The 21,309-nt window shown below is 40.8% G+C and overlaps 1 protein-coding gene across 3 annotated transcripts; it reads left to right on the top strand.

Annotated features, from left to right (window-relative positions):
• The first annotated feature begins 1,136 nt into the window (after nucleotides 1-1,136).
• On the top strand, nucleotides 1,137-21,015 carry LOC146683087 (neurocalcin-delta B). Of its 3 annotated transcripts, none has more exons than XM_085445697.1 (4): nucleotides 1,137-1,352; nucleotides 15,745-16,175; nucleotides 17,979-18,084; nucleotides 19,624-21,015. In XM_085445697.1, the coding sequence occupies exons 2-4, from the start codon at nucleotides 15,798-15,800 to the stop codon at nucleotides 19,716-19,718; spliced, it is 579 nt and encodes a 192-aa protein (XP_085301823.1). In that variant the 5' UTR covers nucleotides 1,137-1,352; nucleotides 15,745-15,797; the 3' UTR covers nucleotides 19,719-21,015. The 3 variants fall into 3 exon arrangements, with proteins under 3 accessions (XP_085301823.1, XP_085301822.1, XP_085301824.1); XM_085445696.1 differs by having other exon boundaries at nucleotides 15,742-16,175; XM_085445698.1 differs by lacking the exon at nucleotides 1,137-1,352 and adding an exon at nucleotides 1,662-1,900 and having other exon boundaries at nucleotides 15,742-16,175.
• The last annotated feature ends 294 nt before the right edge of the window (nucleotides 21,016-21,309 follow it).

Genomic DNA, 21,309 nt, shown 5'->3' with positions numbered 1-21,309 from the left:
TATGTTTATAAGCTCATCTATTCAGGAAACAAAGTTAAGTGAATCTGAGCAAGGGAGGCCATCACCCTGCTGAATAATTATTCTGAATTCTATTGTAATCCTTTATTACATATTTCAACACTAGAAAGAGATCAAAAGAAGCTGAGATGATTCCTGTGCATGGATATGTGATTAATGTTCATCGAACATTGTTTTGTACAGGTAATGGATTGCTGTGATCAGTGTGATGAGCATTTTGCTGACTCGACAGGAGGGAGGGGGTTCTCGGTGTACTTCATAAGACCATTAAGAATATACTCCCTGGAACACAGTCTGAATAATCCCTGTGGCTTTGACTTCCTTTAATCATCTTAGCCAAAGCATGGCTCCCAATGTGCCTGCATGGGAACACCTGTACTGGGCCACAGCAAATGGATGGTGGTTATCATCTTAATCACCCTCCTGTTCCTCATGCAATACTCAGAAATAAGCAAGCGCATTTATGCTGATCAAGAGAATGCAAAACAAAGCAAGTAAGCTGAACTTTAATGCAAATGACTGAAAATGTAGTCTTAGTGTCAGCTGTTTATCTTTATCATTTGAATCCATCCGAAGGTCTAGTTTGCACACATCCCACATTAGGGGAGAAACAAACAGTACGGCAGGTAAAAGACACAGAACGCATGCAAAACTGGAGAAAATGTTTAAATAAGAGCCGGAGCTGCCATAAACTGTGTAAATATTTAGTAAAAGGTGGCGCTGTATGTGCAGCGTTATTTAATTTTTTTAATGGTAAATAATTTGTAAGCAATTAATAAGTAAATAAAAGTATAAGTTATTTTAATGCTTTTTAAATTATTTTAAACAGGTTCTTGATCTGTATTCTTGTGTATGTGCATCAGGTGGCCATTAGCCACAAAATGACTTATAAAACAATTACTTCTATATGTTTATAGACCATTATAAAACATTAATAAACATTAATAAGCACATAGATGCTATTAAATACAGTGGGGTTATGTTTCATTTGATATACTCTTTAGTAAACGAACAACTTGTGGCTACAGTTTTTAAATGCTAATCGCCATTCAGGTGCCGGGCTCCTGTTGCCAGGAAACCGTGGCTTCCCATTGGCCGCTGCCGCTCCACGTGATGCTGAGCCTTGACGTCACGCCCAGAGGCTGTGGGGCTAAGCAGAGTGTATGCAGCGGATCGGGAAAAGAGCCTGGTAGAGTTTGGACTGCGAGCACCCGGGAAACTCCAGCTCACTTACCGCACAGCTCTGCTTCCTCTGAAACGTTCACCGTCCTCGTACTAATAATGGACTTCTAAAGAGACTCCTAACGAGCCCCCCACAGCAACTTGAAAGCGAGGTAAGCGGTCGCTGATGTTGTGTTCGTCTCTTCCTTCGCAGTTTGCCCGCTTCCTCATACTTTGTTTCCCACCCCTCCTCAGTTTTCCCTCCCCGCACTCAGGTGAGATGACTTTACAGGTTGAAGAAGCGTCCTTGTACCGCTTCCAAAGCGCTTGCCTCCACTTTTATTCGCTTGTCTTAAATGACCAAAACAAGCAGCCTTTTTTGCACATGTTTTTCTAACATAACTTTGCAGTTGCAGAGGTATTTCGCGACGCTAGCAGCGGATAAAGCTTTACCTACATTTCTAATCGGATGAAGGTGCTTCTTCTTGTCCTAAATGAGCCCCTGAAGAGAAGAGAGGTGTTCGTTTTCAGTCTTTGCACTCTCCATTTGATTGAAGCAGGAGTGAGAACAGGAAGTGAAAAAAGAAGGGAGTCCTGCTACCACACAAGGCTGAGTGAAGCAGGGTATCTCATTTCAGCAAATGCACATCAGTTAGCCAGTGGATTAAAGCAGGGCAAGGGTAGCTTTACTGGACTGGTGGTGCTGCTTCACCTTTGTCAGGTGAGTGGGCAATCTGCTTTCTGCAGAGTTTCTGGTTAAAGTGTGGGGTGTCTGGTCAGTGCACTAATAAGCTGTTGGAAGAAGACCCAGAAGGAAAACGCACAAAAAGGAAAGCCACTGAGAAACCACCAGAAAGCGTTTCAAATATTTGCAGGCTTCTGCTTCTCTTATCTGAGTCTTTTGCTTTTTGTTTGTTTAGTGTAGTTGCATGCACGGCAGACCACATGTAAGCCTGCTTGAGCTGCATATACTTAAGGCAAAGAGTCTCTGTTAGCTTAAATAACAGAAGTCTGAGCATTTTGACAAACATAACGTGTATTTTAATTTAGAATAAAATAAATCCCACTTGTAGAAGCTGTCCTTTTGATTTCTTTTGAGGGATGGTAAAGGCTTCAATTTTATATAAGTAAAACTGAAATGAATTGAATCTTTTGCTTTATCAAGAGACTGGCTTAACCTGACACAAATCATGTTTTGTTTTTCCTATAGAACACACATAAAACATCCCTCTCACTCTTCCTGAGGTTGAGCAAAAGTAATTAATAAATTTAATGCGAGTTAAATGAGTATGGATTGATTAATTTGGTTAGCTCATAACAAAAAAGCTGAATATTTTTGCTGTTTAATAGCAATCAATTGGTAGCAATTGGTGCCCATTATGTGAAGATTTCCTCCCAACAGCATGTAGAGTAAATAATTAATATATAAAATATTGACTCTGTTGGTTTCAGGTTTCCATGAGACGGACCAGCAGCTAATGTAGGATTAAACTGACTGAAGCTCCATCTCCAAGTAGCTCCTCCAGGCTTCAGTTGAACTCGTGCAAATTTCTTTCTTTTTTTAAGGCGTCTTTTTGGTTTCATTTGTTGATGTAAACACTGTGGTGCATTACGGTTGAGTTTCCTCTGATGGTTCCAGTGAAGTGGCCACGGGGGGATCAGACAGGGAGGTGGTGTGAGGGGGAAAACATTAACGGACACAGAAGCCGAGAAATAAATCCGAGAGTTCAGTGGTCCAGAAGAAATGGGAGAAAGGAGGGTCATTCGCATGCAAAGAAAACAGAAAACACACTCACACACGAAACCTCTAGCTTCCAGACTTCTGATTCGATTTTAGTAATTCAACAGCTCGAGCGGCCAATACAGCATAACAAGATAATTGAAAGACCTGTGGAGGGTGGAGTCGAGATAATGGCCCCCTTGGTGTCAAACGCTTTCAGGATGCTCACAGATGTGTGCTAAATTTGAACAGATGTTCTATTTTCACCGGCGTGGGTGTCTTCTCAATTTGTTTTGTGCCAGACTGACCGCACTGGTAGCCTGGTCTGTAGTTAGGCTTGTCTGAGCAGCAGTCTGCGCCTCTTTAAATTGAATTACACTTTTTTAGAGAGAGTAGACTGGGGGGGGGGGGGGATAAAAGGAAGTGAAGGAGAAAGCTGGAGATAACACGAGAGAGAAGAAACAGATTCCGACCTGTCACATGGACTGTGTTTTGGATAGAAAGCCACATTTCTGGCATGCAGATATCTCTGACTGAGAGGGGTGGGAGTTGTTTAGTCATCTGATAGATTGACATTTCCATCTCTGTAGCCTTTTGTCTTTACAACAGGCTGTTTCAGGGAGAGACTCACATTTAGAGACTCTGTGCAAAAATAAGCGGCCCTCTCATGCAATCAGTGGCATTTTGCTGTGAGTGTGTGATGGCGTTTGTCCGTTCTGCAGCTCTGCCTCCTTTGGAGTCGTTGTCAGAGACGCTCCTTTTTTTCTTCTTTTTTTCGTTTTTATCTTGTTCTCATTCGCTCCCTCATAATGGCTTCGGTGTCATGATTGTGGTTTTCTGCAGCGCCTTGACGCACAACGCTGTCTCACAATGGGAGCTCATGTGCGCTGAATTATGATGAAGTTGTTGCCGTGGGAAGGGAAGAAGTCGTTTTTGACATTGGAGAGCAAAGTGCACGTTAAGCATATGTCGAACGCCAAAAGGTTCGTCGCGCAAGCATGAAGTTAAAGCTAGAGGAGCAGATGGATTAACTGTCTGTTCTGTATGTCCATTAATAAAACTGTGGATATGTTTCAGCTAGGCACATAAATTTGGTTTTATTTTATTTACTTATTTATTTTCTGGGGATTTACCAATAAATTGCTGGAATATTGGCTCCCTTGTCTGATATGTATCCTTGGAAAAAAAACAGTAGCTGTTATTTTTCTGTTATTTCACATCAGATTTGTGCTCGCTGAGTTTTTAAAGAGTATGTGGTGAAAGGCAGAAGGACTTTCTTTTGTTTACATGAATAAATGAGAAAACAAAATGGTTATTTAAAACACCAGCATCATCCCAGACTTTCACAGTCAGAAGCTGGAGCTCCTTCAGAGACATAATGATATTTCCCCCCCCCCCCCGATGAAATGACACACCGGTAGTAATAAATGCATTGTTAAGATAAACACAAACAATAGGGGGTGTTAGAAGACAGAAGTGGCTAACTTTAAAACTTTAAAGCTGTTGCTCACGCTGAAGGTTAGTCGCTAGGCCCAGGTTACCCTGGAAACCCTCTGATGTATTTATATATCTTATCATAAGTCAATCACCAGTATCCTGTCATCGGCAGTGGCTTCATTTATGCGTCTCAGAGTCGAGAAAAGCGTTTCATTATTTTCTTGGAGTTGAAGGTTGTTGACTTTCAGCACTCTCTGGTTGTCACGTCACTGAGAATCACTTCCTGTGTGGATGAAGAGCTTTAGTTTTTGTTTTAAGAGTAATTTGAGTTTTTGTCTCGGTTTTAATACCAAACTTTTACATTTTATGCAGCGAGCGATTGTTTTCATGTACTCTGAATCGTTTCTACTTTATTTGATGATTAAGACGAATGATTAAGGGTCTGTGTGTTTTGACCAGTGGTCTATAAATATGTTTGGGATCATGTCACCAAGAAATTCACGAAGTGATCAAATCTGAGAATCCAAAGTCAGAACATTTCAGCTGAATAGTCATTGATTCAGCTCTGGATGATGTTTCACATGTAATTGGAGTTGATTAAGTTTACCAACCTGCTTTGACTTTTAAGTTGTTTCACTTTTCCTAAACCTAAACCTTGAGTCGCTGTCGTACTAAGTTACTACAACTGAGTTTCACTGTTGGTCTGTGCATCCTGTTTCACCGGCAGAAACCCAGTGAAACCTCACTCACATCCTCAGACTGTGTTGGATAATCAGCAGCAATCCCACTCTGACCTTACGCTAAATAACACGGCAGATAGAGTTGCTCGGAGACATTCAAGGAGCTGCTAAGGCATGCTGCACCGAACAGCCGTCGTCACTTGTAACGTGAGTGTGTGTGCTCCCAGAGCTATGCGGCCTGCAGCAGATATCTGAGGTGCTTTGAGATGTTCGGGATCATCAAGCATGTGATCGCTGATGGATGGTGGCCAGAAGATGTTTATATTTATGTGTTTTAACCTTTGACATGAGCGAAACCTCACTTTTCCAGCTGCACGAGACTACCTATGATGCTTCAGTGTGTCTTTGCGCTTCGTTTCTCCCATAAAAAAATGCAGGAGTTTGTCGGCTTTGCACTTCACTCCGCTGGAATAACTCCGAAGTTCATCTATAACTAAAACTGCGCTTGTAAATAAGGCTTTCAAGGCCTTGTTGTTTGCTTTCATACTTCATTTTCATGCACCAAACGTCAGTCAAGTTGAACTCAACAAAGCAAACTGGCAGCGAGGATGAAACGAATTTAATAGAAACAGAAAAGACGTGAGATGAAGAACATTTTAAAGCTGCCAGCTGCTTGAACCTCGTCCAGTATTTCCCTTTCATTTGGAATATGTGTCGCAGCCTCCTCTTGGCACGTCTCCTGCAGAAATAAGACAGTTTATTTGTTTGTTTTGTTTGTCTTGTTTGTCTTGTTTATCATTTTTGCCTCATGCTTCATCAAATCACCTGGTAACATCTTTGACCATTTATCCATTAAAGTGGTGGATTTACGTGCTAGTTAACGTGGACTGGCCTGAATTTTTGAATATGGAAGCACTTTAAAAACCCCCACCAAAAATAACATGGGGACAAAGATCTGTGATTTTCAGGTTTGAAGGTCGTACTAAAGCCTAGAAGGCAGCATATATAAGAGTTTTAAAGAGTTATACAGCCACAATCATCTGATCACAAATTCTTTCAAACGCAGATGAAGTGGAAGAGAACTGCAGATAAGCTACTCAAAGACGAAAGAGGCTGGTTGTGACGTCGGTTTGCCGTTGCGTAAACCGAGCCTCTGGGGGCGTTCACATGTGTCCTCGTCTAATGTGAGATGGTAAAAGTGTCATTTTTAATATCTTATCACAGCTGAGATGAAACAAACTTTTGAATTGCGGGTGGAGATCGGATTGCCGCCCCCGTAGGTCTAATAATTGCTTGCTTGTTAGGTCAAGGATAGCCGCCCTCAGCTCTGCAGCGCGGGCACAGATGCATCATATTTCATTATGAATGTGTCATTCATAAACTGTCTATCTGCGATCGTGTCTCTTTCGGCCTCTCGCGCTCTCCGTTGACCTCCTCAGATCTGTTCTTGGATTATCTGTTGGGCTGTGGGGTTAAGATTTACCTGCAGGATATAAATGGAGCCTTGTGGCTGTTGCGTAAGTGGGCAATGAGATGTTCTGGGACGAATGCCGTGTGGAGGCCCTTTGAGTCAAACAGCACGAATGAGTCAAGTGTAGTACAGTGCGAAGAGCTGTCTGCATACTAGGGCTGTGCAATTCGTTGGATTTTGTTTTCAAGACTAGAAAAAGATAAAACGGGGATTGTGGTGATGCTCAAATCCAACTTTACAGCAGCGGCTTTTGACTTTCTCTGAAAACTAAGCCCACTTGCTGTCAGACTGATGCATTTTAAGCATGTTAAGATCTATTTTATGCCAAAAAAAGGTTAAATATGTGTGTAAGTACTGAATCTTCCTTTCTACATGCGGTTGATTTCGGTGTAGTTCTTGGTGGATTTAAAGGTGTATTTTCTCTTCTCTTGGCTTTGATCCTCCTGTTGGTGCCACTGATGATGCTGGTGCTGCAGGTGTGCAGTTTGTTTGTTGGGCTGTTTTTGGAGTTAAATCTGCCTGGAGGCCCAGCAGGTGTATCCCGTCTTCTGCTAAAGACCTCAAACCTCGAACACTAAAGCTCATGGTGGCTGTGTGTGCACCGTCAAGGCCGCACTGAAAGAGACAGCCTGTTCTGGAGAGCTTCACTAACACCTGTGCAGGCTGAGGTCAGCGGCTCTATCTCAGGCCCGTTCTCCCCTCCTCGGGTTAGACTAGAGTCACACTCTTGTGCTGACCTTATGAGATGGTCGAGGGAGAGCCCGGCTAAACCGCAAGATCCGTCTACTTGTCAAAGCATTAGTTATGTAACGGTGCCATCGCTGGTCCGCCTGCAGCACCAGGTAAGAGCCTTACCGGTTAATTGTTGGCAGTGATCTCACAGAGCTAGAAATAGCGGAGTTCTTAGGATGACTGGCTGAAGAGATGTTCAGCTTTTTTCCCATCAGTATTTCTTTTAAAATACACACAGACCTTCAACCGAGAGCCGTTCCTCTCGACTGTCTCAGAGGGCTGCATGAACTGTGCATGATAGTGGAAGAGAGAGAGCCATCCATGCCTGAATCGAAAACACATCATTAATGGCAAACCTGCTGCAGCTAAGCTTTAATTTAAGTTGGATTTAATTACATCTGATTAACTGAGGGAGACGGGGGTCAGAGCAAAAGGTTAATGTAACATTAGCGATGTTTACATGTGCAAAATTTCTTCAGTCTCATTAAAGCTCAGATCAGATCTTCACTGTTTACATGGACCCTAAATAAAATGATCGTGACCCATCATGACGTGCGTTTACTTGCCAAATAAATTGTTTTGACATCAGAATTTTCTAACCATCCGGAAATAGTAGAAGAAGTTGTTGATGTCCGATATTAAACAAACACCACTGTTTAGATTTCTCTGGCTAATGTAGCTCCTGCAGTTAAAAATGTAGTGCCACAGAGATGGTTTCAGATGCTTGTGAGCAAATAATGATGGTAGTAAACTGGGTTTGTTTGCAGCTGTAACTCCTGTGGTTACCCATAATTGCAGGGTGGTGTGTAAACGGCCTCACACATCATCATAGGAGTAATACTGTGCATTACTAAATACTTAGAATAACTTTATGTGCTTAAATCTGTCTTGTAGTTTTATACATATGTTTGTATGAAATAGTTTGTTAGTTTTTTATGAGTGGTAATAAAAAGGACAGGAAAACATTTGCTCTAATTGGCCTGTGCTTACTTACCAGTTAAACTGTAAATCATCTCATCAGTCACAGATCACAGTGGAGAGAAAAGAAAAACGCAGAGGAGATGCAAACTAGACACAGATAAACCTAAAGTTAAGTTTTCATTATATTAATTATTTGGCTCGTAATAAGTGTGCAACATGGCACTGTGAGAGAAATGTGCAAATACAAATTAGACTGGGACAAAGGGGATTGGAGCATTAATTCATAGCCTCAAAGCAAACCGTCTAATTTTTCAAGGCTGCTGTGTCCTCATCAGCCTTTGTGCCATTCGAAGTTTAGTCTGCTTTTCGCTGGAAGATGTGGTGAAATCACTGATTTTATGAGTCTGATAACTCTTTGTCATCATCACCATCACTTTATTTCTAAAGCACTTAAAAAACTCCAACATAACAGCTGACCAAAGCGATGTATAAAAATGAGAGAACCAGAATAAAACAATAAATCAGCTATAAGTTAATTCATAAAAGCTAGTGAATTAACTAGCTTTTATGAATTAACTTATAATTGTATGTACCTGCGTATGGTACAGGTACATACAAAGGGCCAGAGTACAAGACAGATAGCAGCTCACACTGGGTAAAAGCCATGAAGTTTTAAAATCGACGAGAGATGGAACCTGTCTGGCCTGGCTAATTCCAATCAAAAGACAGTTAAAATAATCCAGGCAAGAGGCATGGATCAGTGTCTCTAGGTGGCTTCTAGACAGGATGGACTTGAATTTTGATAGCCACCTCATCTGAAAGATAGGCGACTTAACCACAGCAGGCCTCTCAAAATTTCAAAATCCCTGGTAGCCCTTCGGGCAGGGACTCTTCAGTTTTTGGTAGCCCAAAATAAATTTAAGTAGCCCGAATAAAAAAGAGAGCAATTTTTTGATTGATGTTTTGTTTCCTTTACAATATTATACTTTAATGTATAATATTGTAAAGGAAACAAAACATTAATCAAAAAATTGTTGAAAAACAAATTACAACATTGTATAAAAATTACAATCATCAACTCAAATACTTGGTTCTAATTGAACAGAAATTTCTATGAACTTGTAAGAACTGTGTAGGACATGAATCAGTCTGTGTCAGATCCTGAATTTGAAATTTCCACTGAAGTCACGGGTAAGAGACAAGTGGAACCAAGATCTAGCTTTTTGAAGTTTGCAAAGACTGCTACATTTTGCCAGTGGTAGTTCACTCTTTGCAACATAGTACGCTGTTCTAAACAGATTTTTCAGGTTTATTTTTAGTATGTTATTTGCAATTGGTGTTTGTTCTGGGAAAGATATTGCAGACTGAGCAATAATGCATTTCTTGCATTTCTCATGGGTTCTAATGGGGGCCTTTCTTAAAATGACTGGTCCCAGTAACAAAGGCGCTTGTCGACTCAGAAATCGAGAGAAAACCAACAACACACCCGGCAGAACATTATGTTATTTACACGGGTGCACATAAGTGGTCCGCATGTGCGCATTCGCTGTCAAAATAAAAGACGCGCACCAGATAAGAAGTTGCAACGAGCGTTTGCGTCCATATAAAAAGCACTGTTTTTGTCCGCTAGAGTGGGATTTTCACGGCACATTCCGCACCACATCTCTGTGCGTTCATCATTTGTTTGAAGCCAGCTCACCTCCTGCAACCACTTTTCCGAGAATACGTGCTTCTTTTGTGGTTCGGACTCCTTCTGACATTTGTTTGGAGGTGGAGGAACACCAAAGTAATTGCTTAAAGGAGCTTCTTCGACATCTTTAAGAGTTCTAAACAAATGTCTGTCCTCCTCCTGAAAATCTTATGTATGCAAACACGCGTTGCAACTTCATATCTTGTGCGCGTTTTTTTGTTTGTTTTGTTTTTTGACAGCGAATGCGCACCTGCGAACCAGTTATGTGCAGCCCTGGTTATTTAGCTCGTCATATTGCAGCCACAGAAATTCTTTTGTCCAAGAAACCATAAAGCTGCACTTTCTTTTTGCCTTATAGTCTGATTTGTCATAACTTTTCCGTTTTGTGGTAAGCTTTTCTTTGGCTGTCACTTCTTCACCCTGACCTGTCTTATTTGGCTCAGCAGAACTAAAATATATATCCTGCTGCTTTTACACACACACATAACGGTCAGCGATTCTCTGCGCGATCAACCTCTCACATGTTTAAGCTGCGGGAGATTTCACTTGTCATGTTTGGATAGTAAGCTAACGATTGATAAGACGATGTCAGAGGAATTGGTGCGCAAATTATCATCACTCACAGATCAGTGCTGTCGCTCTCTATACACAGTTCGCGCAATTGCAAAGTGAAAGCAAAAAACAAGCGCAAATTCAAACGTGATTTCAATATGTCACATATTGACAGTGGCTCACCGATGCCAATGACATAATTACCCAGCTACATTTCTGAAAGAATGCAAAAGCATTGACATATATTTTTCCTTCCTACTATAGCCCAACGGGCAGGGCAGAGATAGATTTTGGTAGCCCGACTGGAAAAATCGCTAGCCCCGGGACGTCGGGCTAGCGATTTTGCAAGCCCTGCACAGTGTTGACATGTGACTCAAGTTTTATACTTAGATTAGTGATGCTGGATATTTTTTTTTTTATGTGGGGCCAAAGAAGAAAAGTCAAAGGTAGGGATACAGCTGGAGCCACAGGATTTAAAAAGGAGGACCTCTGTAAATTTCTGTAAAAATTATGGAAATTCAGCGCTGTCCATCCCCTGATGTCGTCAAGACAATCAAGAACCAATAATTTAAAGGAAAATAGATTTGACAGTCAACAGCATATAAATGAACACTTTCAAAATTTGATATTCATTCAGGAAGGCCTTCAGCTGGGTGTAAATAGCTTTTTTCCCCCTAAGGTAACTTGGAGATCGGCCTAAAGTCTTTCAATGATGAGGATGTACAGATCCTGAACAGGGAGGAACACTGGTTTGAGTTGAGTTGCCAGTTTTGTCTCTGCTATATCAGTTTATTCTTCTGTGATTATTTCAGCTCTTTAATGGTATGTACGGAAAATTAGCAACAATAAGCAAATTTTATGTAGAGTGAAAATAACCTTAAAAGCAACACATAGACATATTTAAACTGTCAACATGCTTTAATCCACCTCTGCTCTTTCCTTTTTTTGTAAAGCCATTAAGGGCAATACTAATTAACCTTCCCCCTCTGGTTTAAAGTAATGGAGAGAGGACGTATTAGCTGCCTCAGTTCCTCCATATTAATGTTTAAACAGCAAAGCTGGAGGGACTGTGTGATTAGGACCGCAGCTAAAAGCAAGCAAACTAACAAGCCATCAGTCGTTGTAGGAAGTGCCGTTTCATTCTTTTCTGACTAATTATGCGCTTTTCTTTTCTTGTTTATTTGGGCCCACTCACAGCGATAAACAGGAGTGATTGCAGGGTCAGTCGTCATGACTACGCAGGACCAAATAATCAAAAAAATGTACCCGAATCCATCGAGCAATTAAAATGCAGATTCGAGGCTGCGGTGGCACCAGTCAACGCGTCAGATAAGGGATGAGTTTATGAATGAAGTGGAAATGTCAGAAAATGTAGGAGAAAAATAAATGTTCAGAAAGGCAGATAAGCTAAATATATAAGCTTATATAAAAGATAAGCTTCTTGTCACAGTCAAGCTGAAGGAAAAAACAAAATAAGGAGCAGCTAAACTAGAAGTGCAATATATATATTTCAATATCATGCAATACTTTTTCATACCACAGTCAGTTCACAAGTTACTGTTTAATACTTGAAATGACTTCATATTGTCCCACATATTTGAATTTATTTGGCTTTGACTCTAATCTCTGCCCAAGATTTCTGTGTCCTCGGTGTATGTGTACAAATGGAAAATAAAATATTTTATCTTATCTTTTTAAGCTGAAACTAAACTAAACCAGAGGGTTGGGCACACGTACGTAACAGAAGCTGTGTTTTTGTATGTTAGGCGTAAAAATGTATTTTGGATGTGATAAGATTTCTTATAAAGATGGATTTTAAATGTGGGGTTCAAAGACACTTGGGGGTCTGGAATTCATAGCGGGAAATGATTTGATGGGGGACTGTTTAGACCATTAATGGGTACTACTGGTTATTAACATTGATTGCCTTCAAGTTCCAACAAACCCGGATCATCTATTCACTCGGTTTGCAGTTGTCTTAGCAATCCTGGGTATGCAGAACTTGCTTCTTAGTCCTAAGCTGTAAATACTGTGTTATCTTTTCTTGGATGATAAAATGTCTGTAAGGAATCACTACTTCTTGCGGGACAACCATTCACTGAGGGGCAGAGTGACTGCTTCATGACTCTTTGGGGTCGTACAGAAGTGAACTAACAAAATTAGCCTTTCAGTATCGCAGGATGTTTCTAATTTTAGAGATATTGCACTCTGATTCTTACATGTGAATCAGTAACATGATGTGAGGTTTTTATTTTTGCTCTAAATGCGGTGAACAAGTAAAACAAGAAAATAAACAAAATAAGCTGATATGTTTTTTGCAGGCTCAATAATTTATGAACTGACACCCTGAAGGTTTAATTTCATACAGTAACTTTTAGGACTATTAAAGCTTATTAGAAGTATGATAATGAACAGATGTGCCTGAAAAAGGAGAGCCGTAAAGGTCACCAGACTCACTACAGGAATCACTGAATGCCCATAGGCTGTATATAAAAGATGGTCACGGTGCCTCAAACCTGCACTTTTTTTGATGTCCAGCAGGGGGCTGGTGCAGATTCCACAGAAGTCTGTGGGGAATCAGACTTAATGCTTACTTACTAAGGCTTCAGTGGGAAAGGGTTCAATCTGTATCCTCATCCTGCTTTTTTCACACTCAGTTTCACTTCACCACAAAGACATTGTGACTTCTGCCACATCTCCAGGGGCTGAGCTGAAGGATCAACAGCAGTACAAACATAAACAAGAGCAGCCCACATTACCAATTGGTCGAGGTGTTTTTGCCCTCATGTAACCAGACACAGCTAATGTGCTCTGTTACTTATACAACAAACACTGGTAAAATTCTGTGTAGCATACACAGACTACCAATTTTCCACAAAAACATGCGGTCCACAGCAGGCTATAGCCTGCAGGTTAAGCAAAAAGCAGCATTCCTTAAAATCCGGTTTAAAAAGAGTTAAAAATAACGCCAAAGATCTAGAAGACATCCTGCAGATACCAGCAGAATCCTGAGGAGTGTAATGTTTAGGGAACGGTGTCCTCAGATTAGTGTGTGTCTTTAATGGGTTTATGAAAGGATAAAGCCCCCCTCTCTGTCCATATATCAGCTATACCCTTCAGCTCCAGACTGTTTGCGTCTGTCTAATTTAAAGGCACAGACTCGCTTCCCTGTCCGTACATCCACCGTGCAGTCGGAGACCCCCTCCCCTCCGTGTGGCGTTTTGCTCCAGGATAGGTGTGTAAACAGGTGCTAATCTCTGTTCCCGCTGCCGCAGAATGGGAGTGAACTACTGGTAAAACAGCAGGGAGCTCGTCTGAGGTGGCTGCCGCACTGTCTGCGCTCATTGTTTACTCTGAGTTAATTAGAGGATTATAGCCGCCTGTTTATGGAAAATGTGTGAGTGTGAAATAAAAGAAGACGAAATTGGATTTAAGAAAAACCAATAAAAACACAGACTGTTTAATTCAAGGCGCGCGCACACACTTTCACACTTGCTGCAGGATTACTTAAACTACTGTCACTGCTAAATGAACTGATGAGGGTTAAATCTGTTTCCTGCCTTTTTTTAATTTTATTTTTTTTCTGTAGCAGAAGTTTGACTTAATCCTCTTAGCTATAAGAGCTCATGCTGTTTCCACAGTGTGTATGAAGCTCTGTCAATGAATTAATGGATCAGCTAAATGAGCAGAAAACTGTCTGCATACATGATGATGATGATGATGATTAAGAAACTGAAGACTGTACCTGTATGTTTCACTCAAGAGCTTACAATAGACTAACGTGTAGTTATTGTGAGCTAATAAGTTCACATGTGTTTGTTTTTGCTACATTTTATGAGGTTTACAAGTTTCATTGTCAAGATTTGGAATAGGAAAAAGGCCAAAAGCCTGAGTGTAAACAGAGAGGTCCTGGAACTTTATTACCCTTCCTGGAGCAAAGTACCTCCACTGCTTCGACCCGACCTGACATTGCTGATTGTATCTGTCATTATCCTCGGCTAAGCTTTTTACAGCTTCCCTCTTTCTTTAGCCTGAAGAACTCAGCAGCAAGCAGTGTGACAAGGGAGGGTGCTAAACAAATTAGCTACAGGGGAAGACGATGGACTTTGTCCTCTGCTGAGTTTCCTTTCTGCACCAAATTATTAGTTATGGAGGAGTGCAACATTTGTCACACTGTGTTTATCTTACTTTCCTCAATCAAAATGAAAGAAAAGCTGTCAGATGTTTTGATACCAGCTCAATAAGCCATCTCGGCTGCGATTACAGAGGATGTTGATAGCTGTGTCTGCGAATGAGCCTCAGAGTTCATGCAGGAAATGAAAGATGCATCTGCAGAGATGCATGCACAGGCAGAAAGGCATGTTATAGGTGTGGTTGTGCATCTGTCGTAGTGCTACACCATGAGAACATACAATGGTCTTGTGTTGCAGTTGCTTGTGCACAAGATCAAGCTTATGCTTTCCTTTTATCTAGTGTGTGTGTGCGCGCGCATTTTTCCATTTAATCAGCCACCAAATAAATGAAAAAGATAAAATCACATAAGATAGGAGAGCATGTGCTAGTTCAGCGCCACATAAGTGATTTCCCTGCAGAAAGATAAGAAAGAACAGTGGAGAATATAAACAGATTTAATCAGTGACATTAATTTAATCAAAGGCATTAAATAAAATTTATAAATGGTACAAATTATTATTATTATTATTATTTGTATACTGTTTTTGTCCTTCCTATTTTTCATTCTTTCTGACCCTTGTGCTGCTCTAACATGTGAATTTTCTGGGTGTGGGATTAGTAAAGTCTTCATCCAAGGGAAAAATTATAAATGCACATTTTACCAAAGTTTGTTTGACATGAGCAGCACAAGTAAATGTGACGTTACAATGCTAGGACATGCCAAAACACCTTAAGGGATAGGTTTACTGCAGTTTACTGTTTTTTGCTCTCATCAGGCTAATTTCTGGCTGCAGCATGCACCGATAAACACAGAGGGAGACCAGCATTTAGCAGATAATATTGGACTGGATGTTTATCAGCTGATGGCAAACTCGACTCAGCGAATGAAGCTGTTGTTCCGTGGGTGATGAATGTATATTGAGCTATTCACTCACTCATATGACAGAGCAAAACCGTTTTTCGGCTGTAAAATGTGGATTTATTGCCTTGCCTAAAAATAAAAGCTTGTGATGAATGGTTTTATGTAAATATGAGATATTTACGCGGAAAAGTTAAAGTGTGAAAATGCATTAAGCGCTTTTATTCCCATTTATATCTGCTTCCCACCTCCTGTCTCAGTAAGCCTCGAGGTCACTGCAGATGATTTTCTAACAACCTTTTAATGTCTTCTGTTTTCCGCTGTCAGCAGTCTAAAGCATCGCTGCCCTCACACCGACTACAGCCTCAACGCAAGCAGTGACCATGGGTAAACAGAACAGCAAGCTCCGTCCCGACGTCATGCAAGACCTGATGGAGAACACGGACTTCACCGAGCACGAGATCACCGAGTGGTACAAGGGCTTCCTGCGGGACTGCCCCAGCGGCTCTCTGTCCATGGAGGAGTTCAAGAAGATCTACGCCAACTTCTTCCCTTACGGTGACGCCTCAAAGTTTGCTGAGCACGTCTTCCGCACATTTGACGCCAACGGAGATGGGACTATAGACTTCAGGGAGTTCATCATCGCTCTGAGCGTGACCTCACGTGGTCGGCTGGACCAGAAACTGAAGTGGGCGTTCAGTATGTACGACCTGGACGGGAATGGGTACATAAGCAAGGCCGAGATGCTCGAGATCGTAACGGTGGGTCTTGCTTTGTTTTTTTGTTCCTTTCTAACTTTATTTCCCTCCATCTTTCTGCTTCTCTAGCTTTATGTACCCCTCAGGCTTTTTAGAGGGAGCTGCATGCCATCATGCTCCCCTGCTCATAAAACTATTCCTGCAGTGGAGCAATATTTTGCTCAGCCATCCATACCAGCTGCTGCATCATATCTGCTTTTGTGCTCTGAACCATTTCACTGCCCACAGCGGGGAAAGCAACGATGTGTAATTTAAGAAACCAGAAGTTCCTCTCTGCTTCCCTAAAAAAGACTCGGCTGCGATGTGTGGTCCACCTTCTGATTGTCATATTGGCTCAACACTAGTTGGGACAGCTGCGCACTTCCCCATCGTTACTCTACAGGAAACAGGCTCCTCGCCTTATTGGACGAATGCTTCAGACGTCAGTCGGAGCATCACGCACGCTCTCACACAACCCAGCAATCCTGTACACATGTTGTTACATCACACGTTGCGGCGCTAAATTGAGCCGAGTACCAAAGAAGGTGTAATCCCATTCTCCAAAGTCGGTGTTTATTTAAAGCGCATGCGTAAGGTGAGATGGAGCCTATATCTGGACATAATCCGATACATTAGCTGTTCCACGCAGGCCGAGTTTGAATTTAGTCTGTAAGACACAGGGTGGCTGTGGCTACAATGTAGCTGCCATCACCGGTGTGTGAATGGGTGGATGACTGGATATGTAAAGCGCTTTGGGGTCCTTAGGGACTAGAAAAGCGCTACACAAATACAGGTCATTTACCATGATGAATTAAGTTTCTTTGTAATAAAACTGTTTAAAAAAAAAAAAAAAGTTATAGTCATATTATGAGGAAAAAGCGGTGAACTACAGATTTTTAGCTAATCCAGTCGAAGGACCTATTTGTCCATCCATAAATTACAAGAACCTCTATGCTTTCATGACTCATCCAGTGGGAACGCTTTCTGGCCAATCAGCGGCATGCATTCTGTTGACGTCACATTTGTGGGTTGACTCAGCTCACCTGGAATCCTGGCAGAGATAGTGGGGGGATACCAGGTTCTGCCACCTCATGGCACACCCTAAAATGCGGGCCGAGTGGGTACTAGTGGAAAAGAAGTAGCTTATGAGATGATGAAATTAATCACCATCTAATTTTCAGTTGCAATGATGAGAAAATTCCTCACGATAACAACAAATGTTTCACTTGTTCTCCCATTAAAATCATCCCATGCAGAGATGCAGGAGTGAAAGGAAGGTGGGGGGGAAAAAAACCCGCCACCCACAACCCTTCAGATTTAACAAAATCTGAATTAACAAAAGTGATTTTCATATTTTTTTAACCTTTGTTTTTTTTTTTTATTGCGGAAATTTTCTTCTGCTCCATATATTTAATAAAACCTAAAACAAAAATGTCAAAGAGTATTTCTTTTCTTTTCTTTTTTTTTTTTTTTTTTTTTTTACATGAACGCTTTCTGTTTATTTCCCTGCGGTGAAATCAGGCAGCAAAGAGTGAAAAATAAATGAAAGGGCCACTCTATCTTGCTTCTTCCCTGCAGAGATAAGTTGATCAATGGGTCACTAAGATGATCTTTTTTTGTGCACTTTGCAGTTGTGCTTAATGGACTCCAGTTTTCCACTGAGATATCATCTGTTTGTAATGCATTACAGCCACTCTTAGAAAGTTTGAACCTGCATAAAAGGACATTAAGGTTATTTTGTTGTTCAGTGCACGAAACACTATTTCGGTACTATTTTTCCCTCAAAATGTACATACTGAAACTGTTTTTCCCCCCATCTGTCTTCAGGCCATTTACAAGATGGTTTCCTCTGTGATGAAGATGCCTGAGGACGAATCCACACCTGAGAAACGCACAGATAAGATTTTCAGGCAGATGGACACAAATAGAGATGGTAAGGCTTCCTTATTATCTGTTCTTATTATTTCCATTTATTAATGTCAGCAAAGGATGCTCATGTTCAACATTGCAGTTTTCAAATAGTTTGTCTACAATACTTATACATACTCAGCGTGAGTATGTATAAGCTCTGGTAGTGGAGAGAGGACACTAAGTTTTATCAAAAGCAAGCACTTTATTGGCCGTTTGTAGTCCAAATACTACACTAAGTAAGTATTTGAAAATCAGAAATCAACACAGAAAACGTGGACAACATCAATAGATGATCTGCAAGGAAAATGGGACTGTTTATACACTGAGAGCTGATGGGGAATGAAACAAATGTGAAGGCAATCAAGACGATTGTAAAGGCGGGAAGTAAAAAGGTCGAAAGCAAGGAATTTAAAAAAGGGTGAAACTGCACTTCTATAAGGAGGCAAACGCTAAATAAGATCTAAAGAGGAAGAAGAGCCACAGGGTTGAACAGAGGGAACTAAAAAACCCAGGAAGAGGAATTCAAAAAACCAAGAATTCAAAACTGACACTAGCCCACTAAAACTCCATAAATTCAATAAGAAGTAAAGCCTCGTCCAGACAGGAAGTGATTCCCTCATCGCCTATCGCTCTGAAGCCAACAGAGATTCCAGACTCCAGTTGCCACGGTAACCCTGCAACCTATGCATTACCTTGCAGTCGCTTATAATCTGTGCCCCAATGGGTAGACGCTTGTATCGCTCGCCTTGTAGTTGAGAAAAGTTCATCTTAGCATCTGCCCCCTTTGCATTACAAATGATTTCCTGTGTGGACGCAGCCTCACGATCACATTTACAAGTATGGAAACCCTCAACCTGACAGTAACAACAACAACAAAACTAGCAAGTCTTAAACAGCAGTGAAACTAAAGCGAAATCACAACTTAATAATAACATTAACGGTGATGTTAATAATAAAAGCAAACAAAAAAGCTCAAAATCCACACAGAACCCTGGAATCATGACAGGATCTCCCTACAATGAGATCAGTCAGCTATGACTGTGTCTACAGCAGCCCCACCCACCTTCTGTTCAAACCTTCTGTTTGCATGGGTTGTCTAATAAAGAGAGCCAGATTACGACACCACCCCACACACACAACGCACATCTAAATTTTGAAGGTGCTCTTCAGATTTAGAGGAAACTGTTTCACTGGCAGCAGCAGCAGTTATCAGTCTTTTTAACTGCTTTGTTTTAAATTGCGCCATTACAGGAGAGGAGGCCTGTTACTTCATGGCTCACTGCTTTTTCCAATTTTTTTTTTTTTTTAGTTTTATTGCAGCTACATTTTAAGCACAAATCCATTTCTTGATTTTTCTGTGTCTGTCCTTAAAAACTGGTTCCCACTCACAGTTGGTGTGGTTGTGCTTGTTGTCTCTTCCTCCTCCTGCCAGCTTTTGCAGCAGTTCATGGATTATAAAAAAGAGCTGAAAAAATAGTGAATATATATTTTTTGAAGCTGCTTTTTAAAATTGAACTATTCATATTGCAGCACCTGTTAAAGTCATTTATGTCTCTCACAGGTAAACTGTCCCTGGAGGAGTTCGTCGATGGAGCGAAGAACGATCCCTCCATTGTCCGACTGCTTCAGTGTGATCCCAGCAGTGCTGGGCAGTAAAACGAAAAAAGGACTTTTTCCACTGCAGTTTAATAGATTTAACACATTTTCAAAATCTCTCCCATCTGACACACCTGAGATTTTTCTCTTCCACATGGGATACCTCGAGCTTTAGAGGCACATGAACGCAAACAGACACAGATTAACATGCACATGCTACAAATAGTATATAATCTTTCAGATTCCTACATGCACACACGGCTCATGCGCCTCTACGCCTGGTCAAAAACTCCAGACAAACACATGTGGGTTATCTCACATAAGGTACAGATATAAGTCAAAAGAACTGAAATCCCATCAAAGACTTGTGAAACGCAGAGTGAAAGCTGTGCTTTCTGTCTGAGAGGACGGCCAGTGAGGATAATTCAGCACATTTGTGAGGTACTCTGAGCCAAATCAAGTTTTGGCTGTTTGTTTTCCTCCCCTTTGTTGTTATTGAAAGCATTATTCCTGATGTAAAGGGAGTCATGCTGGCTTTGTTCTGTGTGACTGACTGACTGGGTGGTTCTTTAAGTACTGCAGTGTAAATCCATGTCAACACTGGAAAAAATGAAGTAAGTAAGCGTGGGCCTAAAAGCGTTCTGAGCTTACAGTAGACTGAAGATCTGGGAATTGTAGTTTTTAACCAAAGAGTAATTGTAGATGGGGATGAAAGATTATTATTTTTTGTTTATTTTTGTCTTTTGTTTGAATTTTTTTTGTACATTTTGGAGGAATGTTACATGGAACCAAAACTGACTCAGATGTCTAAATGAAGGGGAATATCGTGACTACAGATTACAACCATCTGCTTCTTTGAAAGTGACTTTTCATGCCAAGTTCTGTATCCACACCCACACATACAGTATGTACACACATTAATTTTAACTACGAATACACGAACTTGGCATATGCATAGAAACCGAGCTGTGATTCTCCTTCAACTATAGTTCAACAAGTATATAATTTGAAAATCAAAGATAGATGTTATATGAATATATATAGTACGTACTTATATATTCTTTTACTCTGTGGTAACATTGTAGCAATTCGCTGCAATGGAAGAGATTCATTTTAAAATGTTGACATATAAATTATTGGAATGTGATGATGAACATTTTCTTTTTCTTGACAAACATGATGTGGAAGAAAGTTGTACAGTATATTCACTCATATTTATGCTAGAGATGTTAAAAAAAAAGGAGAGGACCACACATATTGCTATGCATTCAGCTTTGAATATCATCTGCTGCATTTTAAAACTTTTAAAAGTCTCCTACACTGACGTAAGATAATAAAATGCCGGCAGTTAAGTTTTTCCACTTCTCAGCGTCGATGTTTAAATTCCAATGTAATCTTACATTCTTGCGCAAATGTGACGTCGTGTCCTGAACGTGCAGTTTTTGTCTCACGTGCAAAAAAATAAAAAATCAATCAATTTCAAATTGATGCTGTGACAGATGTAAATGATAACGGTTGCTTAACTGACAGGTCGATGCACTGACGTTACCGTACATAACCACCTTTATTTGTGAAGCACTTTAAAATGACCACAATGGACCAAAGTGCTGTGCGGAGGAATAAATAATACATAGTAAAGAACTACAACACA

The sequence above is a fragment of the Copadichromis virginalis genome, linkage group LG22 (genome assembly GCF_057382275.1).
Source record: "Copadichromis virginalis isolate Kocher_CV1m ecotype Utaka linkage group LG22, C_Virginalis_male_GT1.1, whole genome shotgun sequence".
Classification (NCBI taxonomy): Eukaryota; Metazoa; Chordata; class Actinopteri; order Cichliformes; family Cichlidae; genus Copadichromis; species Copadichromis virginalis.
This window is presented reverse-complemented; position numbering and strand designations above follow the sequence as displayed.

Excerpts from the sequence above, each read along its gene's own strand:
- LOC146683087 (XM_085445697.1), top strand. The coding sequence starts at position 15,798 with ATGGGTAAACAGAACAGCAAGCTCCGTCCCGACGTCATGCAAGACCTG. Across the intron at positions 16,176-17,978 it reads AGATGCTCGAGATCGTAACG|GCCATTTACAAGATGGTTTC; the intron begins GTGGGTCTTGCT and ends ATCTGTCTTCAG. Across the intron at positions 18,085-19,623 it reads GATGGACACAAATAGAGATG|GTAAACTGTCCCTGGAGGAG; the intron begins GTAAGGCTTCCT and ends TGTCTCTCACAG.